A 25994-nucleotide genomic window follows, 5' to 3' on the forward strand; every position below is an offset into this window, starting at 1 on the left:
AACCACCAACACCCATGGACTCGCCTTGGGGATTTGTGATGTCATCTGTTTAGAAGGCAGAGTTCTTTGCTGTTTTGTTGTTGTTGCTGACAGCATAACTCTCTTACATTTTTTGTAGGCGGGGGAGGAGGAGGGCTTAGATACTTGGGTGAAGCTGGACCACTAGTCATGAACACGGGCCAGGGCTTAAGCCGTTCCTTGCCACTACGTGTCGTAAATGGCATATTGCCAACTTTACGTTTCTCCTCAGATGATTTTAAGTTTCTCTTTTTGCTACTTTTTGAGAACTTGGGCTTTTTGGATTTTACATGCCCTGTACTAGGAGATTGGGCATCGGGCTTGCCAGACGACGTTGATGGCATTTCATCGTCTATGTCATGACTAGTGGCAGCAGCTTCAGCATTAGGAGGAAGTGGGTCTTGATCTTTCCCTACTTTATCCTCCAAATTTTTGTTTTCCATTATATGTAGCACAAGAGAGCGTACCCCTAAGCCACACACACACACACTCGGCAAAGCCTTTAAAAATTATATGCGGCACAGGAGAGTACCACTGGACTTATACTGCTGAATCAGTGAACTTTGTAATATATCAGTAACACTGGAATTATACTGCTGAATCAGTGAACTTTGTAATTTAGCAGTACCACTGGACTTATACTGCTGAATCAGTGAACTTTGTAATATTGCAGTACTACTGGACTTATACTGCTGAATCAGTGAACTTTGTAATATAGCAGTACCACTGGACTTATACTGCTGAATCAGTGAACTTTGTAATATATCAGTACCACTGGACTTATACTGCTGAATCAGTGAACTTTGTAATAGCAGTACCACTGGACATATACTGCTGAATCAGTGAACTTTGTAATATAGCAGTACCACTGGACTTATACTGCTGAATCAGTGAACTTTGTAATATATCAGTACCACTGGAATTATACTGCTGAATCAGTGAACTTTGTAATATAGCAGTACCACTGGACTTATACTGCTGAATGAGTGAACTTTGTAATATATCAGTACCACTGGACTTATACTGCTGAATCAGTGAACTTTGTAATATAGCAGTACCACTTGACTTATACTGCTGAATCAGTGAACTTTGTAATATAGCAGTACCACTGGACATATACTGCTGAATCAGTGAACTTTGTAATATAGCAGTACCACTGGACTTATACTGCAGAATCAGTGAACTTTGTAATATAGCAGTACCAATGGACTTATACTGCAGGATTGTTTTGGGATATTTTTTTTTTTTATATATAATTCCTTTTTTTGTAATTATTTTTTATAACTTTTTTTGAAATTTTTTATAATTTGGGAATAATTGGGAAATAACAATGCCCTTAGAAGGACAGAGCACAGGACACAGCAGCACCACTGAACTCAGAAGGACAGAGCACAGGACACAGCAGCACTGGACTGAGCAGAACACAACACAGCACAGCACAGCACAGCACTGAACAGCACAGAACTGAACAGCACAGCACAGCACGAGATATAGCAGGACAGAGGACCACCTAACACAACCTCCCTCTACCCTGATCAATGCCCGAGTGAAGATGGCGGCGACTAGCGGGGAATTTATAGGATCCGAGTATCGCGAGATCCGACAGCGGGATTATGACTCAGAGCCTCGGTTGCAGTTTTGCAATTGGCGGGAATACCCGGATCCGGCTCGGATCGGCAACGTTCGGGTGGGCTCGGATTTCAGATATCCGAGCCCGCTCATCTCTAGATGTAAGTGTATGGAATTTCATAGTTTTACAATTAAAGCAGTAGAATGTATACAAAGACAGGTACCTCCCTGCATACTGTGCAGCCCCAGGGTTCACCTTCTATAAGTAAATAAAGGTGTGATCTCTAGATAACCAATGACCAAATAAGCATACCCTCGCATGCATGATAGCAAGCATCCAAATTAGCATTCAGACATTGCATTTTACATTTATTTAAGAGCTGATAACATGTGACATAAGAAAATGATAAAATGCTGCACTAATTTAACTAAACTAGTTCATTACTGCATTTTACAGTATCCTCATACATCCTATAGTAAAGCGCATATATCTGCATTTTATATACATACATGCTCTATATGAAAACGTGATTTACTATATGGTAACAATGTTTTTTTGCATTAGACAAATTACATAATTTAAAATGTTTGTAAAGTTCAGTGTGATCAGTTTTACAAAGGATTTGTTTCTTTTTTAATAGTATGGAAACCACGCCCCTCTCCGTGACTGTGAGTTCTATTTGGCTCCTGAAGTTTCATGCCCTCCCCCCTTCCCAATTTCCTTGTCAATGGGAATCAGAGTGTGTATGCACGGAGTTGTGGAATCTCGTCCTCCTCTCTCTGGATTACCCGGGCACCTTGTGTTAATTCATCATGGATCTAGAGGGAGGTGATAGTTAATGTGGAGCAATATAACCCGAAATAAGACTGGCCTTGCATGGAGGAGAGGCAGGCATGGATCCGCAGGCTGCCGATGGGATTTTACATCCCTCCCAGTGCATCCATGTGCAGTTACAAGGGGGAGCACCTTGGGGATTTACTCTTAAAGGGGGCCTCGAGCACGGGGAACTTCTGATCATCTCAAAGGTATGTAACTTTTGGTTCTCATTACTAATAACAGCAGACACCGGAAGTTGCTAATGTCGTGTTTTTGATATAACGCATTTCCACTAACTGTATTTTTAAGTGACCTCGACAATAGATTGTATGTTGTGGTATATAATATTCCATATATAAGGACTCTTACGTCATTCTAACAAGTTCCCTTTTGTTCGCTATATTTTTAAAGACACAATTCTGTTATGCAGACTCCACAGATCCTAAATCAAACATTGTTTCCATAAAGTGGCTTGGTTTGCTGTATAGAAATACAACTAACTTCTAGAAAGCGACAATACATTAAGGAGCTCTGATTCTGCTGCCTTGTGAAGACTTCAGACACCTTGATTACATACTGGCACTAATCTACTTTTCATATTGTTATATCAAAATTGAAAGTAAATTACACGAAATAGTTACAAAAACACAATCTCTATAAGCAGCTATTGAAATGTATGAATTACTATGGGATTGTGCCCCTTGAAACTGTATATTGCTTTTCTAATACAAAAATAGTTCCACTGGGTTCAGATGAGTGTTTCTGGGTTAATATTAGATGATGGGTTACATATTAATGCTTGAAGAATTAAACAGACTACATTAAGGTAATTGAAAGGTAAAACACAATATACCCTACAGGATTTTACAATGTATTTTTTTTAATGCAACATTAACCTATTTTCTTTTGGAATTTTGGGGGAAAGTTATATAAATTGTGCAGCCATTCCAAATTACTTGTAGTTTTCATTTACATTGTTTCAGGCTGAAAAAACTCACTTAATCTAACAATTTTTTCTTGCAACTATTCCTGTTGCTGTATTTTTTTCAGTTTATAGGGTGAGAGAAGTCTGGATTTTAGAAATGTCTGATTTAGAATGAAGGATATCACAATTCTGCATGTCTAGACATTTTAGAGTAATATAAAAATTTCAGTGTTAATAATGTAAAAAAAATTCTTTGTCGTTGTTGGTGGGGTTTTTTTTTCTTAAAGCAAATTCACATTTCTCCTGGTTTCAGTAGGAAGTGGTTTGGAAAAAAAACCTGGATGCCTTTTGTTCAGAGAGGAAAGGGGGAGGGACATTTATACTGCACCAAAATCCTGGGTTTTTGCCGGGGCGAGCTCAAACAACCCGGGTCTTGGTGCAGTATGAATGGTACAAGTCTAAAAACCCGGGTCTTCAACCCGGGATTTATCGAGGGGTAATTCCCGGGTCGGACCAGGGTTGCCTGCACTATGAATGGTGCAACCCGGGTTGCACAGAAAACAAGCTGATTGGCTGTCTGCCTGTCTCTGGAGGATGATGTCATCGGTGAAAGATTCGAACAATCACCATCCACTTTTGCATCATCTTTATGCGTCAAAAAACCAGTCACCTTTCAATGACATCACCATTTTTCAGCTAATGAAAACTGCTCTGTTGATGACTCCCACAAATTGCCAGGGCACAGACTTGTGCAGTATGAATGGGGTCAACCCGGGAAATTCCCGGGTCCGAGGTGCAGTATGAATGGTGTTTCTGAGCTGGGACGCTCCGAGCCCCGGCAAAAACCCGGCTTGAAAAACACGGGATGTTGCCGGGGCGGCAGTATGAAAGCAGTATTAGAAGTTTGGGATTTTGGTCCTTACAGGTCTTCTACCTGTAATGCTTTAAGAAGCATTACAGGTAGGGAGGAAATTGCTCTTTTTTTTTTCTATTTACATGCAAACCAGGATTAGAATTTTTAACTAGGTAGGGATGCAAAATAATTGTAGATTGGATATTAAATGTACATCTTAAATAGCTTATTGTCCAGTGAAAATGTTAAAAAAATCCACAACATTTTTATTGTAGATAAGTGGTCTTATCAAGAACGTTTGCATTCAGGCACAGAGCATCCACACTGATGTTCATACCAAAATGTTAAAAAAATATGCTGACCTCCAAATGGAATCTTTCAAACTGCTTTTAGTTTGCCTGAAATATAAATAAAAAAGTCCAACTGGAAGTGATCAGAATGTTTATGGATACATTCATAGCAGCAGTGGCACTGTGATTCTTCTGTGATCCAGCAGTTGACTTAGGATGTATGGCCAGTTTGGCAACCAATCTTATTCTCTGCACTTTAAACCACCTTTTTTTTGTACGGATTGGCTACAGATCTGGTTGTACAACCTAATCTGCCCATGTGTGGTCAACAAAGTAAAATGGAACAGTCAAGGGCCAAGTGTACTCCAATATGTTGACATTGTTGAATGCAGAAGAAATGCATAGAAGTGACTTGTCACATTGTTTCTCTTTCCACTTCTATCATTTATTTTCTGTAAAATTGTCACTGTTGCATTTGAATGTGGACTGAACTGAAATGCATTTAATGTACAATGTATGATTTTCTTTTCTTTTGAAAGTATGAATGTAGCCATCAGCAGGTATAACTGGTCAGCGCAAAGATTGTGGGGCCCATTTAGCATTAGGTACAAATAAAGCTAGAATTTGCACTTTCGACCTTTGGCTAATCATGTTGTGCTGCAGCGGATGGAGGAGGGCGATTTTAAAATGTGCAGTTTTAAACTTGGGAAGCGGGCATTTCCTAGCTTAACTCTAAACCATAGTGAAAAAATAAAGCAGCAAAGTATTTGTGTGATAAATGCAAAAGTCGGCAGTATTTTCCCTGCATGCAATCACGTATTGCAATATGGTTTGTCCAGATGCAAATTTGTACCATTTTGCTAGATTTGCAGCTAATCCTACATAAGGTCCAGTAAGCATAAGTGCACCTCTAGCATTGTTTGGGTAACAAAATTATTAGATGGCCTGAAATCCTGTCTCGCGTGATGAGCAATTGGTTTGGTGTAGAAGCACTAGATTACGTGCTAGTGATATGAAGCGGGCATTCTACAGTCACTTATTGTCAAACATACACATTTCTTTTGTAGGCACTTCGACAGTTCACTTTTTATTTCCTTTTTCCTTTATTTCCTTTAGACATGGCTGTATATGTTATTTGAGATGATTATTTCTAGATATTGCAGTCATGGCTGTGGACACAAGATGCAGTGATGTTCTTAATCCCCAAATAGTATGATAAATAGGCTAAACAGAAGTAGACATGATGCCTACATGTAAATCAAGTGTTCCTAACTGGTGGCTCTTTACCATTGGCTTTGAACAGCCGTGAATGTAGTAATGTACAGTGAAGATCCTGTGGATATGTTTTTTCCTTTTAAAAAATTTAAGTTGACTACAATTTTCTATATAATCTTGTCTATCTCTGACAGGATGTAACCCGTGTACTGCAGGCATTCTATTTAGCTGAGGAATCTATATTATTGTTCTAAACAGCCTTTGAATAATGTGCTGCATACCAATGCCTTGGGCTGTCTGTTGTGATAATCTATGGTCAGGAGGTTACCACATATCCGATTTAAATTTGGCACAGTCTATGCTTGTCCCTAAGCACCCGCAGTGCCAGCATCAGTGCACATCAGTGGTGGCCTTAAACTACTATGGCTGTGGGGAGTGCTCAAGTCATGGGGGCCTGGTCACATAATTAGACTCCTGATTCTCTGAACTGTCTTTCCATTGAAAATGTCACACAGCAGACACCTCATTCCCGATTTAAAAATAGAAGCTTCTTAATCCAATATTTTGCAACACATCAAAAGAACTAATTTCCATGTTGGAATTTACATGCTTAATCTCTTGTCAACATTATATTTGTACCATTGAGTTTTAATCAGAAGGGTCTAAACTGTGGGCCATGATCACTGCCCAGATACTAATATCCTAATCCACCACAGTCACACATTACATAAAACCCAATAGCCAAAGCTGTACTTCAAAATGATAATCAGTCAGAGTTTGTGTTTCTCATATGCTAAATAAAACACATTATATATTTGGTTAACCTTTATCATTAAGGGGAGAAAATGTTAGAAAAAAAGGGTTATAAATTTTGGACTACGGGGGACTTGCTTGCACATGATTTATAATTATATTTTTACTGACTTAGGTTATAAGTTTGTTGCATTTGAAATACTTCAAGATAATAGAAGGTGCTTTGAACATTAGTGATTTTCCAGCTAGGGAAACGTTGATATTCATATGCCTATTAGCCCTTGTACTGACAGATTGAAGTGAAGAGGGTTGGGGGATTCCTCTCTGCTGTCATAATGTAACTAGTTCTGAAGTTGTCATATAAAATGTTTCTGAGTGTAGTCATTTATGAAAGGGAAGGAGTCCTGTCCTGTTTTACTTCAATGTTTGCACTGGAATGACTGATTGCTGTCACGCTGTAGGTCTATGAAGGCTGAAGAGAAATAGACACTAACCGGTATTAGCGCAACTGGTCAAACTGGCGCGGAGTCTAACATGCCCCTGGTGTTCACCAGGGACCCCCGCAAGGAGGTTTGGACTTCGCAGCAGAGAGCATGCAGGTCGCGGTCCTATTAGCCAGTTACCAGTGTAGCGTAGAGAAGTCAGACGGTTCCGGGTCACAGCAATCAGGGATATCCGGTACAAAAGGGAAATCCAGTAGAGTAGTCGCCAAGCCGAAGTCACGGTACAGAATGGGTCACACAGAGGAAGAGGATGGTTGCCAAGCCGGGGTCACAACAGTAAACAGGAAGCAGGATACTCAGGGAAAACAAGGGAGTGTGGAAGCCAGGAACACTGGTGGTGAACCTGTTACTCTGGCAAACTAATGGCGCCAGAGACAGGTTTAAATAAGGGTCATGATGCACTGATTGGCGGAAAGGAGGAGGCGGTGATTGGAGAAGGCAGCGGCGTCCCGTTGCCTAGCAACGGAGCGAAGGGCAGGGCGCATGCGCCCGAAAATACAGAGGAAGCCGGAAGCTGCCGCCTGGAGGTCAGATGTCCGTTCCCCGTCTGACAGGAGATCAGCGGGGATGGCGTCTGACAATTGCTATGGATACTAGAGCTTTTTCTACCTGGAAAGCTTTGATGTTAAAAGAACCCTTCTGGTGCCTCTGTAACTTATGAAGCCTAAAAAATAGGAATATAGTGAATATTTCATCAAACATACAAAACTAAGTTAACTGTATTGTGCTATTGATCAATGTTGATAAATGGGGACATTTGCAGAGGTCAAATGTTTAAAACATTTGTCTCTTCAACTAGATATTGTGAACAATTGGCAACTATGCACTAGGTGAAACTAAGCAAAGGACAAATGAAAATAAATCACATTGATCACTTGCCGACAATTAACAAAAATGTTTGAAACACCAATATAAGGTCACTTTATAGGATTTTGGGCCACTGCTATGTGCCATGACATTAAGTTCCATTTTCTGTAATTGTGCATGAGGAATACATTACCATACTTCTACCATAAAAAACTCAACTGATGGTGGTAGAAAACATTGTCCTATGCATCATTCCAGAATATCCCATAATTGCTCAGTTGTGTTGATATGTGGTAACTGAGAAGGCCATGACATATAGAGCATCAGGTCATGCTATGCAAACAATTGGGCGACCACACGAGTTTTGTGGATGGTGTCCTCCAGACAAGAAAAAATATGTTGCCACATGAGGTGTAGGTGATAACTTTGTACCAATAAGTAGCAATTAGCATTGATCTTAATTCCTAAGGGACTGACTGCATCCAAACCATGGCAAGAAAATTATGGAACTGTCCAGTGTAGGAAATACACACATGGCTGTAGTTCAGGCCTGTCCAACCTGCGGCCCTCCAGGTGTTGTGAAACTTCAAGCCCCAGCATGCTTTGCTAGTAGACAACCTGTTGATAGCTGGAAGGGCATGCTGGGACTTGTAGTTTCACAACATCTGGAGGGCCGCAGGTTGGACAGGCCTGCTGTAGTTCTTTAGGTTTGCACCACACATCCACTTGTCCATTTATTAATAACATTAAGAACCCATTGCCTGTGCTTTTACACCTCAGAACGTGCAAACATGCATTGCCAGGTGTGATCAGCAGGTTATGCACTACTACCTGACTATGGTAGCCTACTATGTTAAGTGAAGCCATTTTAGCTGAGGGCACTTAAAATGCATGGATTATGTTTTTCAGGTCCTTACCCATTAGGGGTTAAAGTTGTTTTAGTCCCAGCCAATAGAATCCATGGGGAGTGGTTTCAGTCACCTCATTAGAAACTCCCATGGGCTTCTAGACCTTTCCTTCCCGCGATTTCACGGATGCAGGAGCTCCCTGGAGACAGATAAGATCGTTTTTATTGCTTTTAGCTTTCAATCTTTTCTAACTCCCTGTTTTCATAGTTTTCTGTTTTATCTTATCCTTTGCCTTATCTTTTAACCTTCCCGTTTTTCTTTTCCTTCATTTATTTCTCCTCTTTCACTTTTTTCCTCCCCCCCCCCCTCCTTTTTCCATTCTCCCATTCTCCTCCTCCCCTCTCTCCATTTTCTCTTTTCCCCTGTATTTCTCCTTGCCGCTAAAATGTCCAGACCTAGGAGATCAGCGGGCCCCCCTGCACGTCTGTCAGACGGGTCGCAGCTCCCGGCCGGGAGTCTGCGCCCGCCTGTTACCTTATCCAGCTCTGCCCCCTCTAGTGAAGCGCTGGGAGCGCTGCCTGAAAGCGTGCATCCCAGCGCTGTTAATATTGAAGCAGGGGACTCCCCTGTCGCTGGGTCTCGGCGGAGATCCGGGCAGGGGGGGAGGGGCGGCGCTCGCAGGTCCCGGGCTCCAGAGAGATCAGCGGCGCTGGCTGCCTCAGGGGACGCCAGCGCTGCTGTGCAGCATAGTCAGCAGAGGAGGAGATCTCCTTCTCCTACCTCTGCTAGGTCCAGCCAGTCCTCCCTTCCTCCTCGCTCTCCACCTCCCAATTTGGCAGGTCAGGTCTCCCCCAGGGCAGCAGGGGGAGAGGGAAGCTTACAGGCACTGGCTTCCTCTTACAGTTCCCCTGTTGGTAATCACCTGATAGCTGTTAATGAGGTAAATTTGGGGTCACAGCATGTCTCTGTTTCTGCCACACGTCACAGACCCTGGTTACACAGCAGCAGTGGTGACAGTATCCCTCAAATTAATATTATCCCCCCACTTATGCCCGAGGGATGGATCAGGGGTAGAGTGCGCCCTCATATGGCTCACAATGTAAGTTTTCAGCCCATGTTATCTTCTCAATTACACACACCCTCACCACCTCAGGTTGTGCCCCCTATACAGTATAATTTCATATCTCCAATACAAGCTGCTAATGTTCCTCTGCAGAGGCTTCCATATAGCGATTCCATCAATGTCGGGGGTCATCCCTCGGCGCTGGTTCAGTCTGGGAGCTATCAGCAAATGCCAAATATAACGCTTAGTCCATGGGCAAGACCAGCAGTAGCACAGGTGGAAGCGCCCCACGGGAACCTGCCTCCCTGGTCACTACCGTATCCTCCTTCTAATCCAGAAGGGGTCCAGCGGCCAATGCAGAATTGGATGGCACCGTATCCACCTCCTTATGGTTCAAGTTATGGGCATGCTTCAAATGCAAGCATTGCAAATATACCCGTCCCTGATCTCAATAGCTCCCCCTTTGGCGTTGGTTCCTCCCAAGATCTGGCCCGCCCACCAGCCCCAGGTTTTTCCTTTGGTACGCCTGTCCCAATAGAGTCGTTAAACAGTATTTCAGGAGTTAGGGTTAACCAGTCGTTTGTGTCTGAAGTAGCTACATTCTGTTTCAGTGACTGCAGTATCTGGCGGAGGGGCGGCCGCGCCATTGCCAGAAGTTATCACGGTGACGGGGAGCTCTGCCTTACAGACGGAGCCAGCAGTGGATTCGGCTTCAAGAGAAGAAGCATCAACCCAAGCACTTGCGTTACCAGGGACATCTGCGCAAAGTGGTGAGTGTGATTCTATTTTGACACATCGTTCACATACACGTAGTCCTCCTTTAGCTACCACTAGTGAAGAATCAGATGAGGAAGGTCAGGGTCCGCGCAAGCTTTTAAAAATCTTAACAGAGCATTTAGCGAAGCCCGCTAGGGTGACCCCTTCAGGCATAGCACCACCCACGGCTTTAGGTGGGCTTATGGTACGATGCGACAATACAGCATTGTTAAGAGGCGTGCGTCGCAGTTCAAAGGATAGGATTGACAAAGGGTACTATGTCGATTTGTTTATGCTCACCTCTGCAGCCAAAAAAGAATTGCTGGCTGCCTGTGGGAAGGGAGGAATGGGTGAAGAAAATTATAGAACGTTCCCAAACTGGTTGAGGGGGTATTGTATATTCTCTGCCATCTATGTGGAGTCTAGACCGGACACTAGGGCGGACGTGTGGAGGTACCTACACCTGATTAATGATCTGTGGATTAACGCGGGTGGTACAATTTGGAGGCGTTACGATGAGAGTTTTCGTAGCAAGGCAAACAAAATGCATATTATCCCATTTGGGTGTAAGGACGTTGAGTCATGGATGGCACTGATGCTGCCAACTGAAGATGCTATGCCTCCTGTAGTGCCTAGGTTTCAGAGCCAAGGGAGGCGTAGTACTCCCCAAAACAGTAAGAACAGATGTTTCGCGTATAACAATGCCTCGTGCGGTAGGGGTGACTCTTGTAGATATAGGCACGTATGCTCCAAATGCCGAGGCAGTCACCCAGCTAAGGAATGTACCAGGCAGTCATCAGGAGTGGGTAGGGGCCGCGGTGCGCCAGGAGGTGCTAACTAAGGGGCCATCCCCTATTGATTTAAAAGTTCTAGATAAGTGGCTTAGTTTTTTCCCAGATGTTGTTCAAGCCCAGTGTCTATCCCAAGATTTTCATTATGGTTTTCAGCTTCCAGTAGTAGGAGAAATTAGGTCTTCATCGGGCAGGAATCTTAGGTCAGCAGTCTTGCTTCCTGAAGTGTTGAAGGATAAGGTTATGAAGGAGGTTAGCTTGGGTCGTATGATTGGGCCTTTTGATTCCCCCCCGATTCCTGATTTGATAATTTCCCCTGTAGGAGTTGTCCCTAAGAAGGCTGCGGGTAAATACCGTCTAATACAGCATTTATCCCATCCTCCCGGTTTTTCAGTTAACGACGCAATAGATGTTAGCTTCAGTTCAGTCAATTACCAGTCCTTTGAGGAGGCCTTGACTTTAGTTAGGGGCTTTGGGCAAGGGGCTTTATTGGCCAAGTTAGACATTGAATCGGCATTTAGACTGCTGCCGCTTCACCCAGAATCTTTTAGATTCATGGGCTTTAGGCTACAGGACGGTTTCTACATTGATCGCTGTCTCCCCATGGGGTGCTCAGTGTCATGCGCTCTTTTTGAAAAGTTTAGTTCGTTCCTGCATTGGTGCGTACAAGCAGGAACGGGTCAACAAGGAATCGCCCATTATTTGGATGATTTCTTGTTTATAGGTCCCCCTTCATCCGCAGTGTGTGCAGACACGCTTTTTTCAGCTACGGCATTGTTCAAAATCATGGGGGTCCCAGTGGCGCATGACAAGACTGAAGGGCCTAACACATGTTTGTCATTCTTGGGCATAGAGATAGACACCATTGCCGGTTGTTGTCGTTTGCCTAAGGAAAAGATAAACAAGTTGGGGGCAGCGGTTTCTGAGGCGATTAGTTCACAGGGTAGCTCCTTGCGTCAGGTTCAGTCTCTTCTCGGATCGCTCAATTTTGCATGCAGGGTGATACCGCTGGGACGTATTTTTTCTAGAAAATTGCGAATGGCCACATCAGGCTTAAAAAGGCCTCATGCCAGAGTACGCCTATCGGCGGAAATAAAGGGAGATTTGAGAGTATGGGCCAAATTCTTGCAGTCTTTCAATGGAGTGCGGATATGGCCTAAGAGACAAGTCTCGAATGTTTTGTTGGAATTGCACACAGATGCCTCTGGGGCGAATGGTTTTGGGGCCATTTTTCAGGACGAGTGGTGTGCAGCTCCTTGGCCTGAGGGGTGGCGTCAGAGCGGTTTGGTGGCAAATTTGCTGGTTCTAGAGTTATTCCCAATAGTTTTAGCCATTGATCTATGGTGTCAGAGGTTAGCGGGCCAGAATGTTGTTTTCTGGTGTGATAACCTTGGGGTTGTGCAGGCAATCAATCGCCAGAGCGCTACGTCATTGCCAGCAGTGAACCTTTTACGTAGACTTGTTCTGAAATGTTTGGAAAATGATATAATTTTCCGGGCCAGACATGTACCCGGAGAGGTGAATAAGGTGGCAGATGCGCTTTCGCGTTTCCAATGGCGCCGATTTAGGGAGCTAGCTCCTTTGGCTCAATTATCCGGCATCCCTTGTCCTTTCTATGCATGGCAGTGGGTCGAGTCGGAATGATCGAGTTGGCGGAGTCATCCTTGGCGCAATCCACAAGACGTGCGTATCAGTCAGCGTGGAGTCAGTGGGAGGCTTTCTTACAATCCAGGGCCCCAAGTACATCAGGTCAGGCGGAGGAGATTTTAGAGTTTATGTGGGAAAGATATAACACGGGTGTTAAAAAGGCGGCTATGGCCTCAGCGTTAGCGGGCATTTCTTTCATGGCCAAATTACATTCAAAAGTTGAACCCACAAGAGGTTTTATTATTTCCAAGGCTATGAAAGGGTGGGCTAGAACCCGCCCTTCGGTTCCTGACTCTAGACGTCCCATTACGGTCCCCTTGCTTAGGCAGTTGATTATGTCGCTTGCGGAGGTCACTTCTAGCTCCTAGGAGTCCACTTTATTCAGCACAGCTTTTTCATTGGCGTTTCACGGAGCATTTAGAATTAGCGAACTTGTGGCTAAATCGAGAGTTTCCCTAGGTACAGCCCTTTTGGGAAAATATACTTTAGTTGCTAGTACGCAGGGCTCCGTAAAAATTGCACGATCCAAAACGGATCAGTTTAGTAGGGGTCATTGGGTCACCTTGTCTCCTTGCAATGATACGAGTATATGTCCGGTGGCTTGGTGTAATAAGTTTTCAGGAATAAGGCCTAGGGATAGCGAGGCTTGGCTAGCACACATGGATGGGTCTCCTTTGTCCAAGTTTCAGTTTAATGCCATTTTTAAAAGTGCGGTGATAAAGGTGGGTTTAGACCCAAAATTTTATGGAACTCACTCGTTCCGTATTGGAGCAGCTACAGCTGCTGCCATGGGAGGGGCCTCCGTACCCGATATTAAGTTGTTGGGGCGATGGAAGTCCGATAATTATAAAAGGTACATTAGACCTTAAGGCAGTTATATGCTCATGTTTTGCATATGTTATTTCTCTATTGTCTATACTTTGTTCTCTTGCTTTACTTTTATCTTTCTGGTTCTTGTCCCTTCTCCTCCTTACTCTTCCCCCCCCCCCCCCCTTCCTCGGTAATCCAGGGCGAGAGCTGCTTGCCGTGTTCAGCTGGGGCATGGAGGGATTTTTTCCCAATTTCTCCTACGGATTAAGGCCTGATTAGTGGTGAGCCTCCGGGGTTTTTTGGGTTGGTTCACCTTCATCTGGGTTACCGTTCCTTTACTTTCTTATCTTATTAAACCTGTTTAGGTTGGTGACATTTCCCGCCTAGGGGTGTTAAACCGTTTGGGTTGGTACCTCATAGCTTATGTTAAACCATGATTGGTTGGTATGTTTGCATGTCTGTATCATAAATCACGCAGTGGTTGGTAGTCGGGCATAGAACCATAGAATTAATATATTGTCATGTTGGTGTAACATACGGTAAACCATGACTTATTTCCCACCTCCTGTTAAACCTCTAAAGGTTGGTATGTTTTCAAGGCACGTATAGGCGTCATATCGTATTCCCATTGAGCATATATATTCATCATTTCACCTCATCAGAGTGGTAAAGGTAATACTGTTATTAGTGCCCCCCCCCTTAAAATATAAGTCTAATAGGTTGGCATTTATAGCCTCACATATATAGTTCCCCTCTCTTTAGCTTAAGCAATTTTATTCATCATTGGCCATATTAGACTTCTGGGCTATTATATAAGCAGTTCTATCATATATCTAGTCATATAAACCGGTTGGTTGGTCCATTCTCCCCCCCCCCCCCTGTCCCACATTTCCATACGAGGTTGGTATTAAACCTTTGCGGTTGGTTGCAAATATGGACAATTTGTTTAAAGTATGCGGGGGTCAGGGTCATTGCTCTTCAGAGCTGGTGTGTCTTGGTGTTATGTATGCATATAGGAGGAAAAAAGTAAAGGTTACAGGGCCTGTGTTGTCCCTGGTTTATATTCCAGGAATATTTTGGAATATTTGATACTACTCCAGATCACCAATTCTTTCTATCTTTGGTTTACAGGCCTGAAGATAAACATTTGGATAATGGGACACTCATTTGTGTATTGGGCTTCAAAACATCATTTGGCGAATGAGTGGTCTAATTTCCCATGCCCGGTGGATATAAAATGGATGGGGAAGAGGGGCCTTTGCTGGCCATTCCTGGTGTCTTGGTTAGAAGAGGAATTGGCAAAATCACAACATCCTGATATTATTGTTTTGCATCTCGGGGGGAATGATGTGGGGAAGACTAAATCATTGGCCCTCATAATAAGCATTAGAGAAGATTTACGTGCTATTCGGGCACGATGGCCTACAATTAGGATTTGTTGGTCCAACATTATCCCTCGTTTATACTGGAGGTTTCCCATTCGCCCCTCTACGCTTACTAGATTATTAAGAAAAATTAATAGTGTCACGGGGAAACTGGTTAGAGAATTGGGGGGGGGGGGGGGGTAGAAATTTTCCACCCATCCATTAAGGCGGATAATACACACCTGTTCCGGCCGGACGGTGTTCATTTGAATAAAGAGGGGATGGGGTTTTTCATCAGGGAGATCTATGAGCAATTAGGTTCGTGGTTTTGTGCTCGTGGTGGCGGGCTGGGAACCCGTTAAAGGGTACCAGCTATGGTAGGAGAGCAGTGCAGTCAATGACTAGTCACAACGGTGGTTAGGATATTTGGCCGCACGTCACTGCCCCTTTCAAGTAACATTACTCTTGATCCTTCTGAGTGGAGGATCCCTTGGCGTGCTTTGCGTGGCCGTCAATGTTGAGTCCAGAAGGGAGCAGTCATGCTGACGCCTGTTTAACACCGGCCAATGTTAAGGGAGTATTCCTTTGTTTAGCTTGAATGCCATTTGGGCATTGCAGTATTTGGTTAGATGATTAGTTGTTTAGTTGACTGCAGTTTGCTCTCGCCACCACCAGGTGACTTTTATTAAATTGGTTTATGATTAATAAAAACTGCGACCTTTTGCCAAAGTGGCTATACGTGTCTGTCTTTATTTCATTAGATTAAGTAACACTTTTAAAGTACGAAGGTTGGTAAGGTGCGTGATGGAAAAGGACATTAGCCATATGCGTTTTATGTGTAGTTCTCGTCAAATCATTTTTTAATGAAATGGGCAGCTTGTGCTGGAGATAAAAGTTGCAGTCAGTTGATCTGCACTTGCTTGCCTCCTTAGCCTTGCACTTCATATTAATGCATGGCTAGCAGGATTATTGAGCTTTCACCCACAGTTGCCATTTACTGATGAGGTTCTTTCCTTGGAGTTCCTGTTTACATTACCTTAGACACACTTGCTTGTCCAACATTGGCAAATTAATCTTTCTTTGTCACTGTAGCTCATGCCAAATGACTCCAACATTCGCCCCTTTTTAAAGTGACCGGTTTCCTCATACAGCTATGCTAAGCACAATACTAGGCAATCAAGGCTGTCCAGCATGTTTATACACAATCATGTCATGTGGGATATTCATTTTAACACATGAACCACATTGTTTTTAATATGCTGAGCCTCCCTCATTTACTCAGGTGTTTCATTTTTTCTTTTTCCACTACCTGTAGGTATTTCTGAGACTATCCGGCGATAATGTTTGCACTGCAACTATTGCTGAATCACGCTCCATACATATGTGCTAGTCGTGTTGCGTCCATTATCGAATAATCATTAAAGCTAACACCTTTTAGTATAATGTGGTAAATGGCTACAGTATACAAAACCTAAAACAATGTGTGTAAAGTGGTGTTGCAGTTTTGTTTTCCTTGCACACCAGCAAGTTTGTAAACATGAGTCATAAGAATGGTGTTCAAACTTTTTTTTGCAAAGTAATCCGAGCTCTGTCCATGCCTCTTTAAGTTAATTATTGCTGTTTTATTAGGCTGGGTACACACTACAGAAAATTTCTAACAATGGGTTATTGTTAGCGATTTTACCAATGACTGTCCCGATAAACATGCCGATTTATGCGCACACACTATAGATGTTTTAAACGGTTTTTTTACAGTATTTGGCGTCCGAGCTGTGATATTTGTCTTTCATAACCATTGTCTCAAGAGATCATGACTCTGTACACACTGTGCAGATATATGGTCTCCCAGCAGCAATATGCTAAATAAAATGAATATTTTATAGAATTGAGGGCTAACATAATTGATGTGCAGAAAAAGTTCCACAAACTGGAGAAAAGTTACCTGGACTTGTTTCACATGTAAGAAAAAGTTATGTCTGACTCTTGCAGCCAGACTAAAACTTAAAATAATAAAAATTACTACATAAGTTTAAAATATTTTATTCTAAACAACGTTCTGGTTTATTTGGTGCACTTGCTAGATAGGTAGGCCTGATATAAAGGCAGACCAAGTGAACATTTTCTGTGGTAAAGACACAGGTGTACAGAAAATATTTCTAGTCATCCATTATCCTGGAGGTATTAATGGCCATAACGGGTGCAATTATAAAAAGTGTGTGTGTAAAATATATATGCAATTATGTTAAGAAAATCAAATAATACACATAGAGGTGTTAATGGGCATAATGGGTACAATTATAAAGGTAGACATATCACAGTGTGTGTGTATATGTATATGTATATGTGTGTATATATATATATATATATATATATATATATATATATATATATATATATATATATATATATATATAAATTATATTTGTACTCTGCCATTATATAAAGAATTAAATATATAAAAGCATAGGAAGAAAACATGTAATAATGTTAATATACAGTCATGGCCAAAAGTTTTGAGAATGACACAAGTATTGGTTTTCACAAAGTTTGCTGCTTCAGTGTTTTTAGACCTTTTCGTCAGATGTTGCTATGGTATACTGAAGTAAAATGACAAGCATTTCATAAGTGTCAAAGGCTTTTATTGACAGTTACATTAAGTTTATGCACAGAGTCAATATCTGCAGTGTTAACCCTTTTTGAAGACCTCTGACAGCATGCCAGGGCAAATTGCAATCAACTTCTGGGCAACATACTGACTGATGGCCGCTCATTCTTGCCTAATCATTGCTTGGAATTTGTCAGAATTTGTGAGTTTTTGTTTGTCCACCCGCCTCTTGAGGATTGACCACAAGTTCTCAATGGGATTAAGGTCTGGGGAGTTCCCCAACATTTCGATATTTTTTTTTTTTTTTTTTTTTTTTATCCCCGAGCAACTTGGTTATCACTTTTGCCTTATGGTAAGGTGCTCCATCATGCTGGAAAAGGCATTGTTCATCGCCAAAATGTTCTTGGATGGTTGGGAGAAGTTGCTCTCAGAGGATGTTTCGGTACCATTCTTTATTCATGGCTGTGTTCGTAGGCAAAATTGTGAGTGAGCCCACTCCCTTGGCTGAGAAGCAACCTCACACATGAATGGTCTCAGGATGATTTACTGTTGTCATGACACAGGATTGATTGTAGCACTCACCTTTCCTTCTCCAGACAAGCGTTTTTCCAGATGTCCCAAACAATCTGAAAGGGGATTCATCAGAGAAAATGACTTTACCCCAGTCCTCAGCAGTCCAATTCCTGTACTTTATGCAGAATATCAATCTCCCTGATGTTTTTCCTGGAGAGAAGTGGCTTCTTTGCTGACTTTCTTGACACCAGGCATCCTCAAAGTCTTCGCCTCACTGTGCGTGCAGATGCACTCGCACCTGCCTGCTGCCATTCCTTAGCAAGCTCTGCACTGGTGGTGCCCCGATCCTGCAGCTGAATCAACTTTAGGAGATAGTCCTGGTGCTTGCTGGATGTTCTTGTGCGCCCTGTAGCCTTCTTCACAACTATTGAACCTCTCTCCCTGAAGTTCTTGATGATCCGATGAATGGTTGATTTAGGTGTAATCTTACTAGCAGCAATATCATTGCCTGTGAAGCCCTTTTTGTGCAAAGCAATGATGACTGCATGCATTTCCTTGCAGGTAACCATAGTTAACAGAGGAAGAACAATGATTTCAACACCACCCTCCTTTTAAGGCTTCCAGTCTGTTATTCTAAATTAATCTGCATGACAGAGTGGTCTCCAACCCTGCCCTCGTCAACACTCCCACATGTATTAACGAGAGAATCGCTGACCTGATGCAAAATACTTGGGAGTATGTGAATTGCTGTATTTCTAGATATATTTGACACTTCCTTTGTGTTCTTCTGAAATGTTTGAAAGTGGATTGTAATCAACAATAAATATAATGTAGGAAACTTCTTACTGTATTGTAGTCTAGTGGGTGACTGTGCAGGAATACTATGGAGACCTTGCAGGATTTCATATAAAAGAGCATTTTGCAAAGAAGACCACACAGCCAACCCTGCCGCTTACTCTTGTGCAATTTAGTTGCACACCTGGATTTGGCATTTCCATACCAGACGCCATGGGGGTGTGTTTATGTGTTTGGATGACCACTGCTCTCACAAGCCTATAGTAATAATCATACAACCAGAGTTACATACATGCCTGATAAGGATCTGAGATTTTGGTAGTGGGCTAGCTGCCTGTTAATCATAGAAACATAATGGTAGGTTAATTGGCTGCTATCAAATTGACCCTAGGCTCTCGCTCCAATGGGGAAGGGTCTGATGTGAGTGACTTCTCTGTACAGCGCTGCGGAATTAGTGGTGCTATATAAATAGCCAATGATGATGAATATTGTAGAGTAAAGTTGGCAGCATGAGTTTCAGTAACAACAAGAACAGTCTGTTTGTATTTGTGTTGTGAAAGTGGAGGCATTTGTAGTCTGGCTATTGTTTTCAGCTTGTACCTGGTAATATTAAGTTGTCTCTTGGATCAAAACTATTATCTAAATAATATTTCTTTAAAGTTTAATGGCTATAGAAACTCTTTTATATAATATATTATAATTTGATGTTGATTGTATAAAGGCAGAAGTTTCTATTCTATGAAAAACGTATCTTGTTAATATTGTTTTGTTGCTTACCTACACAGTATTAATGTTACCTTCTATTCACTTTGGCGTTACCATTTGCAACTCACTGCCTCTCTTGTCACAAGCTGTGATAATCCTTTTGTGTTGAAGTACTCTACATTTTAGACCTGCCCGTGTTGGCACAATGACACAGGGGTGGGAGCTGGCATGTCTACTTTGAAATCCGAGCAGGCGATAGAAATTCTTTGTTTTTATATACATTCTACTAGAAAGTATAACAATCTATTAAATATAGAGAGGGATTCGTGTTTTGAAAATAGGCCCTAATGGATATATTTTGTTTAGTAAAAAATGCCACACAATGTTTAATATATTCACCCTGCTCTTCTATCATTTTATATAAAGACTGTGCATTATGTTATGTGTGCAGTATGATATGGCGTTCAGATACTAAAGGCCACTGCATTGTTTTATGACTGTTTACAACAGCTGTAAAGAGCATATGTGCTTTAAAGGGTGTAGTGGTAAATAAAACTTGATGGCTTTTTTCCAAGTTAAATTTTAGAATTGTGTGTAAACCGTAAGTCTAAATGAGACATTGCTGTATGTCAATTGAATGACAAATCAAGCTAAATTTCATATTTGCAAAACAAATTCCCCTCGCAGTAAAATTGTGGTGGTTAGCATGTCCTAGACCCATGTACTTCTGGAGTTACTCACACTCTCTTGTGCTGTAATGAACATTTCTTCCTGGTTGACAGTCAGAAGTTTGAAAGTAAATTCCGGTCACTGTATCTTTGTCCATGGAACTGAATAAACATTGGCTTGCCAGATCACTCGGGAGGGCATTGCAAAGTTTTTTTAAGCAACCCCTCTTAACCAGACAATTTCTAAATTCATGTCTACATAATGCAACTGTGTTCCTCCCAAGCACATCCGCATAGACTTTCCTGGTTTTCCCAATAGCCCCAATTGTATCTTCAATCATCCACATACAGACAGTCATCTCTGTCCACTTTATTTCATACTTGCCAACTTTTCCTTGTTGGCTTCAGGGAGATCCTCTGGGAGGTGGGCTTGTGGGGGCAGGGCTTGACAAATTGTATAATTTCAGCCCCAATATTTGCATCATTAAGCCCTGTCCCCACCACTTCTCTGTTGCGGGGGCGAGAACCGGGAAGTTGCCCTGCTCTCCTGGGAGGTCTCCCAAAAATGCGGGAGTCTCCCAGACATTCTGGGAGAGTAGGCTACTATATGTTAAAGAAAAGCAGCTAATGAATCTCTAGAGACTGAAGTGTCTTTTACATTTCTGTCTCCATTACTGAAGTCATGTTGTCTTACCTGTCAGTCTTTGATTAAATCTTGGTCTCCATGAAAATGGCCACCTCCATAGGCATCAATACAGGGACATAAGAAACAATTTCTGAACTGTGTCATCATGCCACAGCATCAGGGAGAATGACAGACTCTTCAGGGAATGAGGGAAATCACCCCTATTTCAGGGAGTCTCCCTGGCCTTCAGGGAGAGTTGGCAAGTATGCTTTATTTGCAAATTGTCTTGTCCCTTTTAAAGAAAAACCTTACATGAATGTTTTGCTCTGTGCCTCACAGCACCTCTATTGGTATATGTTCACTGAATTGGAGTGGAATGTATATGCCTATGTGTAGCAGCTTTTTGGTTCAGCTCCGCTTCAGTAAACAACTAGCAGGGTAGGCTCCAGAGGCACTTACAGTTTAAGCAGGTGTAAAAAATCCTGGAATCCGCTCCAAAGCTGACTTACACTGAGACCTATTTGGTGCCAGGTATTGCACACCTATATGGTGCCAGTTATATAAAGCTACTATAATGTGATAAGCCATGTCTGGTGCCAAATACTCAAACTTGAGCTATATTTGCTGCTAAGTATATATTGCTGATCCATTTCTGGTGTGCAGTTCATTATGCAGATGAAATTCAGCAAGTAAACTACCATATTAACGGTTTTTGTGCGCAATATTACCGTATAAACGGTAATAGTTTTAACGCGCTCGTTTTTCCGGCGGCCGGAGGAACAATTGAATACCCCCCCTGAGCGTTTCCTGATTATCAGTGTTTGTTACAATACATGTGAATATGATTATTGCTGAGCAATATCAGTCTTGGGCATGGTATCCTCGGTTTTCTACTAAATGGGGAAGGGGGGTTTATTAGGTTTAGGTGGTGTTCCATTTAAGTGCCATATGGATGTTTATGCAGACAATATTAACACACAGCTTGGTTGCTTTATATTTCATATGGATCACATTTTGGCACAATTTACATGTTTGTGTTTGTCTTGCCCTGCGACATTAACCCCCCACACATAAGATAACCCCCAAAACCCTCTGTACGGTGTCAGGATTAAGCCCCTCTAGCTACTCCCTGATATAATATCTTATCATATATTCCAGCAGTCATACAATATATCACCTCTATTTTGTCGGGAAACTGCTCTTGAACCCCTTTATCTGTCACAAACCGCCCTCTGTACAATTGTGACTTGTAAGCTACTGTAAGGGGAGAACACACAGGATTTCAGCCAAAATCCCACACTCGCCTCTTTCTCTAAGGCACAGATTTACTGGTGCATTTCCCAACACAGACACCCATAACACACCTCTCCACCACCTGCCACGAGCTACGTATAAGGCCCGTAGCAAACCTGTGACTCAATTATCCAATTGTGCACACTCTGTGCTCTGGTAGCTAAACAGTTAACCCTTCACACTCTGGTTTCTAAAGAGTTAACCCCAGCTAAGCATAACAGTGAGTTATGTTAAGACAACATCTCCACTTTTCAAACCCACCGGAAACTCTCAGCTCGACTGGAATATAAATGTGCTGACAAATTTAAAAAATTTATCGCCAGATAATCACAATTGGTCTCCCTTGTAATTTAGCAATGGGCAAATTTTGTGAGTAGATACAGTATGTAATTTGGTATGGGGGTTATTCATTTCCCTTTGCCACTTGGATTATGACAGTTCAAGACACTTTTTTATTTCTTGATCAAGAATGAGTATTTTATATTTAATAATATGGTATATAGTGGGGAGTCCTTTATTTAGTTAATGTTTATTTTAAAATTGTGTATGTGTTTAATTATTTGTACTATATTTTTGGTTTGATGTTGTATTGTTTAGTCTATATTGTAGTCTATTATACTGCAAAGTTGCCATGCTAGGGGGTCCCAATCTTTTTCATCTCCCTGAAAAGCCCTAGAGCTAGATTTACTAAGCTGCTGGTTTGAAAAAGTGGGGATGTTGCCTATAACAACCAATCAGATTCTATCTGTCATTTTGTAGAATGTACTAAATAAATGAAGGCTAGAATCTGATTGGTTGCTATAGGCAACATCTCCACTTTTTCAAACCCGCAGCTTAGTAAATCTAGCCCCTAGACTTCTTCATGCAGGACTGGTAGTTTCTGGTGAGGGGACAGCCTGATTTATGCAGCTATCACAATCCCCTCCAAACAAGAAACAGCAGCCCTGCACTGACCATTATGCTGTGGGGCTGTTTAGGGGAGAGGTTTAATGCTGTCCAATTTTGTAAAGTTAGTTATTTCCAGGGGTGGGGAAGAGTGAATTGTACCATTTTATTATCTTTTATTTCTTTCATCTTATTTTGCAACATATAATGGGGTGGATAGGATCTATAGACGAATTAAAGGGAAAGGAAATTGGACACTGGGGGGCAGTGTGGTCAGTTGCCAAGCAAGATTCCTAAGGGGTAGATGTTCACAAAACATTACAAAAACTCTATTCTATGGTAGGTCACTGAACACTGTCCTTTTGCTGTCTGCTCCAGCAAATTTAATGTTAGCAGCAGCAATTGTTGCAATAAATAGGAATGGGATGTGAACATGTGTCATACAATATGCTTTCACACTGAATGCACTTGTATTTTTGCAATAGCTTTAAAATGCATAGTATTGATTCCCCTCTTATGCGAACCCTCTTTCTGGTTAACTTTGCACAACACTTATAAACCATGAAATAAAGACACGGACACCGACTTAAGTTTGGAATAAAAAGGTCCTTTTTATTTTTATTACTATTATTTTTTGTTTTAAATTATTTTATTTATTTATTTTACTTCTATCAAAACTATCAAAAGTTTCTATCAACAATTTGGACCTTTTTCTTTATATAGGTGGCGAAGAGCAGGGCAACCGGCTAAAACCAACATAAACCAATACGGTGGAAGATCGTCTCCTTTCCACCAACCCAGGTTAAAACCTTATCTATTGGCCGGTACTATAAACTATAAATTAACTCAATACCCTCTGGACTCAAACTGGTTAAGCCCTTTCAAGGCAAAACCTGATACTCCTTACAAGAGCATCAACGAGTCTGATAAAGATGAGGGAACCAAGGCTACATCGCCAACACTTAAGTACCGTATGTTTAACAACTATCTGACTGCCATGCTCTCCCACTTAAAAAACAGGGTGGGTGGGTGGGTATCCGGATCCAGGAAACAGGAAGCTTTCTCCTCCTCCCACTGCTGGATATATTCTTTCCACGACCACTCCCACCTCATCCCAATTGGCTGAAAACCATCACAGACTTAACCCCTAATGGTAAGCAACATTGTCAGCTCACAACACATGCTTTTAAACTCCCTCGGCTTAATGGCCTCTCTCATACTTCATACAATATGACTACATTGTGTTCACTGGCAAGTTTGACGTTGGAGGGGTTAAGGAAAGTCTTATGAGCTGCATAAATGGAAACCTTACACCAGCCCTACATATAATGCAGCCTTTATGTAGTCAAACATTCCTATTTTTCACATAATGCTGATGTGAAATTCTTTCAATATGTTTGAAAATAACGGAAATGCAGTGTGTTGTATAGATCTGAATATGTTTCTGGGAGTAATTTGTGCATTAACTCATTAAATATACCACTGTCATTAGGTCAGCTGTGTCTGTACATGGGTGTATGGTTTTTATTCTGTAACGCATTAAACATATTTCCATGTGCCCCATCCCCCTCTCTGCACCAACAGTAACTGATGGAGGAATGTAGAAATTGTTGGCTCTACTTATTACACAGGAAGGGAGCAAAACAGCTGGACAGGAGAACAGTCAGACTCAACTTGTGACAAGGACACTCAAATTATAAATGTAATATTTAATCCCTACATGTCCCTATATATTTGGTTCACTTTTTTCCATTAAATAGTGCTTTCACAGACCAGCAAGCATTCTGCCGTCTAAGCTGGCTGTAAACAAACATAGCTGACAAGTAGCTTTCTTTTAGCCATGAGTGCTGCTGTGATGTGAAGAGGATGCTTTCATTTGGCAATTTGCTGTAAACGTCATTTTTAATAGCTGTCTGTGCAGTTTTAACAGATGGTACCTTAAAAAACTTTTTTTGTTTTTTTTTTGTTTACTGCTTCACTTTATATGCAACTAAATAAATCAATAATACCGGAAAGAAAAAAAATTATAGATTTGCTTTCATTCTACAACTTCTTTTGCCCTTAGCCTAAAGATCTATTAATCTATCTAATCTCTCTCATTCTTTCTACCATGCCAGTCCTCTCAATGGCACACTGAGGAAATAGAGGGTGGGAGGCTTATTGCCAATAATACATAAGTGTGTGTGTACATATGAATGCAGCACATTGGCACAGTGCTTAGTCATGGGTTTGACTTTGACCAGGGCACTGCAGAACCTTGAGGAGTTTGGTGCCACGTGGAATAGTGACCAATTCAGTTTGTGGAGGCCCAATATTTAGGCCACTCTCCTTGCCAGTCTGTACCCCACATGCCTTCCTCCTCCTCCCTTTCAATCTTTGTACCATTGTCTTGATGACATCAGAATGTCCTTAATACAAAGAGGAATTAAGTTCTACCACAGCAATGGAGGGCAAGGCTATGACGTAAAACCGCCCCTGAAATAAGTGATGACGGACTCTTTAAAGTCCACCCTGGTGGGGACCTCTGTTCCATGAGGGCCCCTGTGTTCTTGCCCTTGTTGCCCTGCCTAAAATCTGTCTCTGACCACAATCATCCACAAATGTCTCGTTCATTTTCGTTACCCTAGGATGATGTAATCTTTGCTGTCACCCCCGTAGATGTGGCAACACTGCAGAATCAGCATAGGTGTACATACATTTGAAACCCAGAGCTTTTAAATATAGAATCCCTGGCGTTTTATTACATTGTAAGCTTTTATGAGTGTGGCTCTCATTCCATAGGTCTCATGTTATATATATACACACACACACTGTAAAACATTTGTGACTGTGTGGCTTCTGTCCAATTGAGATATGTCTTTAATGCAATTTCCAAA

The 25994-nt window shown here is 41.9% G+C and overlaps 1 protein-coding gene across 2 annotated transcripts in view; it reads left to right on the forward strand.

Moving 5' to 3' along the window:
* The first annotated feature begins 2292 nt into the window (after positions 1-2292).
* SHROOM4 (shroom family member 4) overlaps positions 2293-25994 on the forward strand; it is a 103238-nt gene continuing 79536 nt past the window's right edge. Inside the window, exon 1 of one of the 2 annotated variants that reach the window (XM_075184624.1) lies at positions 2293-2613. In XM_075184624.1, coding sequence (XP_075040725.1) covers positions 2482-2613 — 132 coding nt within the window. In that variant the 5' untranslated portion in view covers positions 2293-2481. Of the gene's footprint in view, positions 2614-24168; positions 24272-25994 lie in introns of those variants that run through there. The other variant, XM_075184625.1, reaches the window with a different exon arrangement.

The sequence above is a fragment of the Mixophyes fleayi genome, chromosome 9, assembly GCF_038048845.1.
Source record: "Mixophyes fleayi isolate aMixFle1 chromosome 9, aMixFle1.hap1, whole genome shotgun sequence".
Taxonomy (NCBI): domain Eukaryota; kingdom Metazoa; phylum Chordata; class Amphibia; order Anura; family Limnodynastidae; genus Mixophyes; species Mixophyes fleayi.